Source organism: Eschrichtius robustus, chromosome 2, assembly GCF_028021215.1.
Source record: "Eschrichtius robustus isolate mEscRob2 chromosome 2, mEscRob2.pri, whole genome shotgun sequence".
Taxonomy (NCBI): domain Eukaryota; kingdom Metazoa; phylum Chordata; class Mammalia; order Artiodactyla; family Eschrichtiidae; genus Eschrichtius; species Eschrichtius robustus.
The window spans coordinates 162719610-162730785 of NC_090825.1; the positions used below are offsets into that span (position 1 = coordinate 162719610).

The following is an 11176-nucleotide window of genomic DNA, read 5'->3' on the forward strand; positions in this document are numbered from 1 at the left end:
CACATGTGACAATACAAGGGTTAAGACCCAGAAAAAGAAAAGCTGCAGAGCAGGCTATTATGCTTAATAACTTGGGTTTATATCAAGTAGTGGAATCTACCATAAAATGCAACCACCATGACTGATTCTTCTAATCTGGTTCTGCTGGTCACATCACTTTGCAGTCCAACTGAAATGATTCATTTACCTAACAATTATAAATAAGACAGTTATCAGAACACTCAATCTGTCAAGGTATGAAAATAACCCAGAATATATTGGCACATCTATTTACAGATCTTCATTCAAGACTTAAGGGCTGGGGCTTCCCTGATGGCACAGTGGTTACGAGTCCGCCTGCCAGTGCGGGGGACACGGGTTCAAGCCCTGGTCTGGGAAGATCCCACATGCCTCGGAGCAACTAAGCCCGCGCAGCAACGAAAACCCAACGCAGCCAAAAAAAAAAAAAAAAAGACTTAAGGGCTAAATATGAGTATCTTTTAAATGGGTAGGCATTTTAAAAGTTTTATGCATAAATGAAATTTATAAATATTGAAATTGAATATAAATAAATATAAATGAATATAAATATAAAAATTGAAATACACTGATATTTAGGGTGTGTACTAGATGATAAAAATCCACATATAAACTATAATGAACTAATAATTTGGAAGTTAAAATTTGTTTTTTTCACAGCTTTCTAAACACTTTTTCACCATTCTTACCCATGAGAGTGAATTTTACACTGATGTAGAGCATCTTTGGTTGTTCCTGCTAGTCAGGAAAGTCAAGATAACAGTAGACCTGGGTATAGTTCCTTCCTTGTTAACTAGCTGGGTGATATGGGACTAACCATTTAACTTTTCTGAACTGTAAATTCTTCATCACCAAAATAACGGGGAGATAAAAATGACTGGGCATAAGACTGAAGTAGATTTTGCTAAGGTACCTTCTAACTCTAAAATTCAAAGGTTCTACAAATATACAATAAACTTAAAGAATCTTTGCTATGGGCAACCACAACCCCAATGATCCTTGCCTACCAATATTCATACCGTATTCTGTATTCTGCCCTTGACAAAGGGCTGGACCTTATTACTTCTGATACTAGGTTACAAAAAGACTGTGAGTTCCACCTTGCTCTCACTCTCTATCTCCCTCTTCCCTCTCCCTCCCCTCTTTCTTAAAGGAAGCTACCATAGTGTGAGCTGCCCCACGGAAAGGCAAGGAACTGAGGGAGGCTCCCAGACAACAGCCAGCAAGGAATTGCGGCCCTCAGTCCAAAAGCCCAGGGAGGCTGAAATGAACCCTGACAACAACACCTGAGTGAGCTTGGAAGCAGATCTTCCCCGCAGTTGAGAATTCAGATGAAACTGTACCACCAGCCAGCACTTTGATTATAATCTTGTCAGAGATCTTGAGGCAGAGGCACCAGCCAAGCCTCACTCAGATTGCTATTGGAAGAGCTGTAAGGTAATAAATGTGTGTTGTTTTATCTTGGGATAATTATTATGCAGCAATAGATAACTAATACAGGCTCCAAAGAAAGATCACAACTATTTTGAAAGGGCCAAGCATTGGGACCATGGAAGGGGAATGAAGAACTTCTCTCCTGAGTGACTAGAAAGTTATGCTCCATTCAATTCAATGAGTACTGATAGCACCACCATTATGGTCAAGTAAAGTGGTAAAGGAATGCAAAACACTATTCCCACTATGAACCAGCTTATAGGCCTTGTGCAAACACAAAGTAATTTAGAAGTGACAGGGACCGGCAGCTGTTTACCAAACCTATTTCTGTTCTCTCTGTTAATCAAACTAGAAACACTTCCCAGCCTGTCCTAAAGTGAGGTATGGCTATGTGACTAGATCCAAATATTAGGAGAGGGCTCATGCAGCACTTTTAGCTCGGCCCATTAACACTTCCACATCTTGCACGCTGCCTGCTTGGTACAGAGGAACAGAATGACCTTAGAAGTCCGTGTTGAAGATGGTAAACAACAAAATGGCAGGAGTCTGGGTCCCAGAAATGTCACTCAGAGGAGAGCCATCTGCCTAACAATGATGCCTATTTTGGACTTCATCTTATGAGAAATACATGTCTATTACCTTAAGCCACAGAGATTTGGAAGATTATCTGTTCTGGGAGCTAGACGTATCCTATTAAATGTACCACAGAACAATACAGGGCTATATGTAATAAAAGTGCTACCATTAATATACTTTATGAGGATTTGAAAGCAGCCTGTGATTTAAAAAAAAAAAAAGCCAGGGCGTGAGTTTTAGTCATTTCTCTTCAACGTTAAGTAATGATGTGACCTTGGACAAGCCATTTTTCTGGGCTAGATAATCTCTGAAACACCCTTCCTTTCTAAATGCCTACAATTCCACGATGCTAAGTCTTCAATTTGATGGTTCAGGTTAAAGGTTGTGTGAGGTTAGACTTTGCCATCATGTAATTCCTCTAGCTTTTGAAAATGAAGAATAGTTTGCATCTCCATTGTACAATGTATCATGCATATTCTTCCATTATACTGATCATATCTTTCATATATTTTTCGTATGTACTTTTCACTGGTCACCTTCTTCAATAAGGCTAAAGGTCTTTGGCATCAGAAATTATACTTTATTCATCTTTGTCTCTCTGAGACTTAGCGTAGTGTCTGGCACAGAGTAGGATGGAAAAACGTGTGATTGAGTGAGCGTGGAACAAATGTCATAAACTTTTCAAAGGTTCAAGTAGGGGAGTGAGACTGCATAAAGAGGAGGGGGGAAAGGAGTCTCTGAGCAATGAGGTGGGAAGGAGGGGAGGTGGTAGTATTGGGTCTGAGCTACTACTATGTACTAGATGTAGGCTGAACGTTAACTGTTCCAGGTGGTGGCAATTTGCTCTGTGAGTAAAGGAGATAGGTGGGGACTTGAGAGAGCCTACTTAACCAAGAAATTGGCTAAAATGCTGTCATTTGCATAAGTATCATAGTCTGCTGACACTTTTAATAAGGATTAAAAAGGAAAGAGCTTAGGAACAGAAACCAATAAATCTTCATGAGTTCTACACCTCTGGCTTTTTCCCAGGGTTGATTAATTCTAACAAGGCAGAGACATGGATAAAAGGAATGAGTCTCCAAATACAGATCTCATCCTCTTGGGCCTCTTCCCTGGTATGAAACATGTCAACTTCCTTGTTTCTGCCATCCTCCTGATCTAAACTGTGGCTCTCACCACAAACTCCATCCTTATTCTCCTGATCTGGGTGGATTCTCACCTCCACACACCCATGTACTTCCTGCTCAGCCAACTGGCTCTCATGGACATGATGTTAATCTCTAGCACAGTACCCAAGATGGCAACTGACTTCTTCTCCGGGAGGAGAAACCTATCACGAGTGGCCTGTGGGACTCAGATCTTCTTCTTCCTGACTCTAGGAATTGCTGAGAGTATCCTCATCACCCTCATGTCCTATGACCGGTATGTGGCCATCTGTGACCCTCTGAGATACACCCTCATCATGAGCCAGAAGGTCTGTCTGCAGATGTCTGCCATCTCCTGGGTTGGGGGCACCCTTACATCACTTGCACACATGGCCTACACCATGCATTTCCCCATCAGTGGTTCCAAAGAGATTTCCCATTTCCTCTGTGAGGTCATGGCCATTCTAAAATTGGCCTGTGAAGACGTCTCTGCCTATGAGAAGGCTGTGGTGACGACAACCGTCATGGTGCTCTTCATCCCCTTGTCCTTCTTCCTGTCCTCTTATGCTCTCATCTTCCTTGCTGTCCTCCGCATGAACTCCCCTGAGGGTAGGAACAAAGCCCTGGCCACCTGTTCCTCCCACCTGACTGTGGTGATTCTCTACTTTGGTCCAGCCATGCTGGTCTACATGAGGCCTAGTTCCTACCACAGTCCCAAGCTGGACGAGGTTCTTTTTATGCTTGGTGCCATCCTCACTCCTGTGATGAACCCCCTCATATAGTCTGAGGAACAAGGAGGTGGTGTGTGCTTTGAAAAAGGTGTTGGGACGCTGCCTAACCTCAAATTAGATACAAATATATGTTGGACATTAATTGCTAGCTCTATTTCACTCTAAAACAGCATTGCTTAGATTCCATTTCAGCTCTAGTCTTTTCATACTTGAAATTGCAAAGGGACCACTGACTCCATGGATTCAGTTCATATATACATAAAATTGGTGAAATGTGTTTATCTTCTTCATGCTTCCTTGAGAATTTCAGGCGCACATTCTCAAATTGTGAACCTCCAGGAGTTAGGTACTCCAGGACTGATGATAATGATGGTGGTAGTGGTGGCAGTGATTGTGGTGGTGATAAGGGTGGTGTTGGTGTTGGTAGTGGTGACAGTGGTGATGATGGTGGTAGTAAATGGTGTAATTGGAGTGGTGGTAGCTGAAGTGGTAGAGGTAGTGATGGTAATAATGATGAAGTTTCACCAAGAGAACTGAATCAATGAAGCTTTATTCAACTACAAAGGAAATGTGAATCTATTTCAGTCTTTGAAAGAGGCCAACCATGACTGAAAGTCCAGAAATGCTCCAGCTTCCAAAAGAGCCTTAAGTGAACATAAAAACTGAGTTGAGTTCTTGGTGTCAAATCTTTAAAATGAAAGGACTAAATTATAGACCCAAACAAAAATCCAGTTAAATTACTCTATTTTAATCTTGTAATAAACCTATAATGGAAAAGAATCTGAAAAATATATATTTTTTGAAAAAAAAATATACAGTGAATCACTTTGCTATACACCTGAAACTAACACGATATTGTAAATCAACTATAGTTCAATAAAAATAAATAAAATAAAATAAAAAAATTTTAATTACTCTTTTGTTCTATATAACATTTTAATTATTTCATGAAGTTTTCCCCATTAGCAAAAAGAATCTATATTAAGACTCTTTATTTTTAAGAATACATAACGGGGGGAGGAGAGAAGATGGCGGAAGAGTAAGACGCGGAGATCACCTTCCTTCCCACAGATACAGTAGAAATACATCTACACGTGGAACTGCTCCTACAGAACACCCACTGAACGCTGGCAGAAAACGTCCGACCTCCAAAAAGGCAAGAAACTCCCCCCGTACTTGGGTAGGGCAAAAGAGAAAAAAGAAATAACAGAGACAAAAGAATAGGGACGGCACCTGCACCAGTGGGAGGGAGCTGTGAAGGAGGAAAGATTTCCACGCACTAGGAAGCCCCTTCGCGGGCAGAGACTGCGGGTGGCAGAGGGGGGAAGCTTCGGAGCCACGGAGGAGAGCGCAGCCACAGGGGTGCGGAGGGCAAAGCGGAGAGGCTCCCGCACAGAGGCTCGGCGCCGAGCAGCGCTCACCAGCCCGAGAGGCTTGTCTGCTCCCCCGCCGGGGCGGGCGGGGGCTGGGAGCTGAGGCTCGGGCTTCGGTCGGATCGCAGGGAGAGGACTGGGGCTGGCGGCGTGAACACAGCCTGAAGGGGTTAGCGCACCACAGCTGACTGGGAGGGAGACCGGGAAAAGGTCTGCAGCTGCCGAAGAGGCAAGAGGCTTTTTCTTGCCTTTGTTTCGCTGCACGCAAGGAGAGGGGATTCAGAGCGCCGCCTAAACGAACTCCAGAGAAAGGCGCGAGCCGCGGCGATCAGCGCGGACCCCAGAGACGGGCGTGAGACGCTGGGGCTGCTGCTGCCGCCTCCAAAAAGCCTGTGTGTGAGCACAGGTCACTCTCCACACCGCCCCTCCCGGGAGCCGGTGCAGCCCGCCACTGCCAGGGTCCCGTGATCCCCGGACAAATTCCCCGGGAGAACGCACTGCGCGCCTCAGGCTGGTGCAACGTCACGCCGGCCTCTGCTGCCGCAGGCTCGCCCCGCCTCCTCCGTACCCCTCCCTCCCCGCGGCCTGAGTGAGCCAGCGCCCCCGAAGCAGCTGCTCCTTTAACCCCGTTCTGTCTGGGCGGGGAATAGACGCCCTCAGGTGACCTACACGCAGAGGCGGGTCCAAATCCAAAGCTGAACCCCAGGAGCTGTGTGAACAGGGAAGAGAAGGGGAAATCTCTCCCAGCAGCCTCAGAAGTAGCGGATTAAAACTCCACAAACAACTTGATGTGCCTGCATCTGTTGAATACCTGAATAGACAACGAATCATCCCAAATTCAGGAGGTGGACTTTGGGAGCAGGATATATTAATTTTTCCCCTGTTCCTTTTTTTTTGTGAGTGTATATGTATATGCTTCTGGGTGAGATTTTGTCTGTATAGCTTTGCTTTACAATAGCTTTATTTTGCTTACTATATTATAGCCTCTTTCTTTCTTTCTTTCTTTCTTTCCCTTCCTTCCTTCCTTCCTTCCTTCCTTCCTTCCTTCCTTCCTTCCTTCCTTCCTTCCTTCCTTCCTTCCTTCCTTTCTTTCTTTCTTTCTTTCTTTCTTTTTTCTCCCTTTTACTCTGAGCCGTGTGGACGAAAGGCTCTTGGTGCTCCAGCCAGGCATCAGGGCCGTACCTCTGAGGTGGGAGAGCCAACTTCAGGACACTGGTCCACAAGAGACCTCCCAGCTCCACGTAATACCAAATGGTAAAAATCTCTCAGAGATCTCCATCTCAACATCAAGACCCAGCATCACTCAATGACCAGCAAGCTACAGTGCTGAACACCCTATGCCAAACAACTAGCAAGACAGGAACACAGCCCCATCCATTAGCAGAGAGGCTGCCTAAAATCATAATAAGGCCACAGACACCCCAAAATACACCACCAGACGTGGATGTGCCCACCAGAAAGACAAGATCCAGCCTCATCCACCAGAGCTCAGGCACTAGTTCCCTACACCAGGAAGCCTACACAACCCACTGAACCAACCTTAGCCACTGGGGACAGATACCAAAAACAACGGGAACTACAAACCTGCAGTCTGTGAAAAGGAGACCCCAAACACAGTAAGATAAGCAAAATGAGACGACAGAAAAACACACAGCAGATGAAGGAGCAGGGTCAAAGCACACTAGACTTAACAAATGAAGAGGAAATAGGTAGTCTACCTGAAAAAGAATTCAGAATAATGATAGTAAGGATGATCCAAAATCTTGGAAATAGAATAGACAAAATGCAAGAAACATTTAACAAGGACGTAGAAGAACTAAAGAGGAACCAAGCAATGATGAAAAACACAATAAATGAAATTAAAAATACTCTAGATGGGATCAATAGCAGAATAACTGAGGCAGAAGAAAGGATAAGTGACCTGGAAGATAAAATGGTGGAAATAACTACTACAGAGCAGGATAAAGAAAAAAGAATGAAAAGAACTGAGGACAGTCTCAGAGACCTCTGGGACAACATTAAACGCACCAACATTCGAATTATAGGGGTCCCAGAAGAAGAAGAGAAAAAGAAAGGGACTGAGAAAATATTTGAAGAGATTATAGTTGAAAACTTCCCTAATATGGGAAAGGAAATAGTTAATCAAGTCCTGGAAGCACAGAGAGTCCCATACAGGATAAACCCAAGGAGAAACACGCCAAGACACATATTAATCAAACTGTCAAAAATTAAATATAAGGAAAACATATTAAAGGCAGCAAGGGAAAAAAAACAAATAACACACAAGGGAATCCCCATAAGGTTAACATCTTATCTTTCAGCAGAAACTCTGCAAGCCAGAAGGGAGTGGCAGGATATACTTAAAGTGATGAAGGAGAAAAACCTACAACCAAGATTACTCTACCCAGCAAGGATCTCATTCAGATTCGACGGAGAAATTAAAACCTTTACAGACAAGCAAAAGCTGAGAGAGTTCAGCACCACCAAACCAGCTTTACAACAAATGCTAAAGGAACTTCTCTAGGCAAGAAACACAAGAGAAGGAAAACACCTACAATAACAAACCCAAAACATTTAAGAAAATGGGAATAGGAACATACATATCGATAATTACCTTGAATGTAAATGGATTAAATGCTCCCACCAAAAGACACAGGCTGGCTGAATGGATACAAAAACAAGACCCATATATATGCTGTCTACAAGAGACCCACTTCAGACCTAGAGACACATACAGACTGAAAGTGAGGGGATGGAAAAAGATATTCCATGCAAATGGAAATCAAAAGAAAGCTGGAGTAGCAATTCTCATATCAGACAAAATAGACTTTAAAATAAAGACTATTACAAGAGACAAAGAAGGACACTATATAATGATCAAGGGATCGATCCAAGAGGAAGCTATAACAATTGTAAATATTTATGCACCCAACATAGGAGCACCTCAATACATAAGGCAAATACTAACAGCCATAAAAGGGGAAATCGACAGTAACACAATCATAGTAGGGGACTTTAACACCCCACTTTCACCAATGGACAGATCATCCAAAATGAAAATAAATAAGGAAACACAAGCTTTAAATGATACATTAAACAAGATGGACTTAATTGATATTTATAGGACATTCTACCCAAAAACAACAGAATACACATTTTTCTCAAGTGCTCATGGAACATTCTCCAGGATAGATCATATCTTGGGTCATAAATCAAGCCTTGGTAAATTTAAGAAAATTGAAATCGTATCAAGTATCTTTTCCGACCACAACGCTATGAGATTGAAAATCAATTACAGGAAAAGATCTGTAAAAAATACAAACACATGGAGGCTACACAATACACTACTTAATAACGAAGTGATTACTGAAGAAATCAAAGGGGAAATCAAAAAATACCTAGAAACAAACGACAATGGAGATACGACGACCCAAAACCTATGGGACGCAGCAAAAGCAGTGCTAAGAGGGAAGTTTATAGCAATACAAGCCTACCTCAAGAAACAGGAAACATCTCGAATAAACAACCTAACCTTGCACCTGAAGCAATTAGAGAAAGAAGAACAAAAAAACCCCAAAGCCAACAGAAGGAAAGAAATTATAAAGATCAGGTCAGAAATAAATGAAAAAGAAATGAAGGAAACAATAGCAAAAATCAATGAAACTAAAAGCTGGTTCTTTGAGAAGCTAAACAAAATTGATAAACCATTAGCCAGACTCATCAAGAGAAAAAGGGAGAAGACTCAAATCAATAGAATTAGAAATGAAAAAGGAGAAGTAACCACTGACACTGCAGAAATACAAAAGATCATGAGAGATTACTACAAGCAACTCTATGCCAATAAAATGGACAACCTGGAAGAAATGGACAGATTCTTAGAAATGCACAAACTGCCGAGACTGAACCAGGAAGAAATAGAAAATATGAACAGACCAATCACAAGCACTGAAATTGAAACTGTGATTAAAAACCTTCCAACAAACAAAAGCCCAGGACCAGATGGTTTCACAGGTGAATTCTATCAAACATTTAGAGACGAGCTAACACCTATCCTTCTCAAACTCTTCCAAAATATTGCAGAGGGAGGAACACTCCCAAACTCATTCTACGAGGCCACCATCACCCTGATACCAAAACCAGACAAAGATGTCACAAAGAAAGAAAACTACAGGCCAATATCACTGATGAACATAGACGCAAAAATCCTCAACAAAATACTAGCAAACAGAATCCAACAGCACATTAAAAGGATCATACACCATGATCAAGTGGGGTTTATCCCAGGAATGCAAGGATTCTTCAATATACGCAAATCAATCAACGTGATACACCATATTAACAAATTGAAGGAGAAAAACCATATGATCATCTCAATAGATGCAGAGAAAGCTTTCGACAAAATTCAACACCCATTTATGATAAAAGCCCTGCAGAAAGTAGGCATAGAGGGAACTTTCCTCAACATAATAAAGGCCATATATGACAAACCCACAGCCAACATTGTCCTCAATGGTGAAAAACTGAAACCATTTCCACTAAGATCAGGAACAAGACATGGTTGCCCACTCTCATCACTATTATTCAACATAGTTTTGGAAGTGTTAGCCACAGCAATCAGAGAAGACAAAGAAATAAAAGGAATCCAAATCGGAAAAGAAGAAGTAATGCTGTCCCTGTTTGCAGATGACATGATACTATACATAGAGAATCCTAAAGATGCTACCAGAAAACTCCTAGAGCTAATCAATGAATTTGGTAAAGTAGCAGGATACAAAATTAATGCACAGAAATCTCTTGCATTTCTATACACTAATGATGAAAAATCTGAAAGTGAAATTAAGAAAACACTCCCATTTACCATTGCAACAAAAAGAATAAAATATCTAGGAATAAACCTACCTAAGGAGACAAAAGACCTGTATGCAGAAAATTATAAGACACTGATGAAAGAAATTAAAGATGATACAAATAGATGGAGAGATATACCATGTTCCTGGATTGGAAGAATCAACATTGTGAAAATGACTCTACTACCCAAAGCAATCTACAGATTCAGTGCAATCCCTATCAAACTACCACTGGCATTTTTCACAGAAGTAGAACAAAAAATTTCACAATTTGTATGGAAACACAAAAGACCCCGAATAGCCAAAGCAATCTTGAGAACGAAAAATGGAGCTGGGGGAATCAGGCTCCCTGACTTCAGACTATATTACAAAGCTTCAGTAATCAAGACAGTTTGGTACTGGCACAAAAACAGAAATATAGATCAATGGAACAGGATAGAAAGCCCGGAGATAAACCCACACACATATGGTCATCTTATCTTTGATAAAGGTGGCAAGAATATACAGTGGAGAAAAGACAGCCTCTTCAATAAGTGGTGCTGGGAAAATTGGACGGGTACATGTAAAAGTATGAAATTAGAACACTCCCTGACACCATGCACAAAAATAAACTCAAAATGGATTAAAGACCTAAGTGTAAGGGCACACACTATCAAACTCTTAGAGGAAAACATAGGCAGAACACTCTATGACATACATTACAGCAAGATTCTTTTTGACCCAGCTCCCAGAGAAATGGAAATAAGAACACAAATAAACAAATGGGACCTAATGAAACTTAAAAGCTTTTGCACAGCAAAGGAAACCATAAACAAGACCAAAAGACAACCATCAGAATGGGAGAAAATATTTGCAAATGAAGCAACTGACAAAGGATTAATCTCCAAGATTTACAAGCAGCTCATGCAGGTCAATAACAAAAAAACCAACAACCCAATCCAAAAATGGGCAGAAGACCTAAATAGACATTTCTCCAAAGAAGATATACAGATGGCCTACAGACACATGAATGAATGCTCAACATCATTAATCATTAGAGAAATGCAAATCAA

At 41.6% G+C, this 11176-nt stretch overlaps 1 protein-coding gene across 1 annotated transcript; it reads left to right on the top strand.

Moving 5' to 3' along the window:
• Nucleotides 1–3208: 3208 nt before the first annotated feature.
• On the top strand, nucleotides 3209–3955 carry LOC137759008 (olfactory receptor 2V1-like; the record flags this gene model as incomplete). The annotated part of the gene is made up of 1 exon (XM_068534938.1): nucleotides 3209–3955. A coding segment is annotated over one exon (747 nt), but the record flags the coding sequence as incomplete, so codon positions are not given.
• Between the last annotated feature and the right edge of the window lie 7221 nt (nucleotides 3956–11176).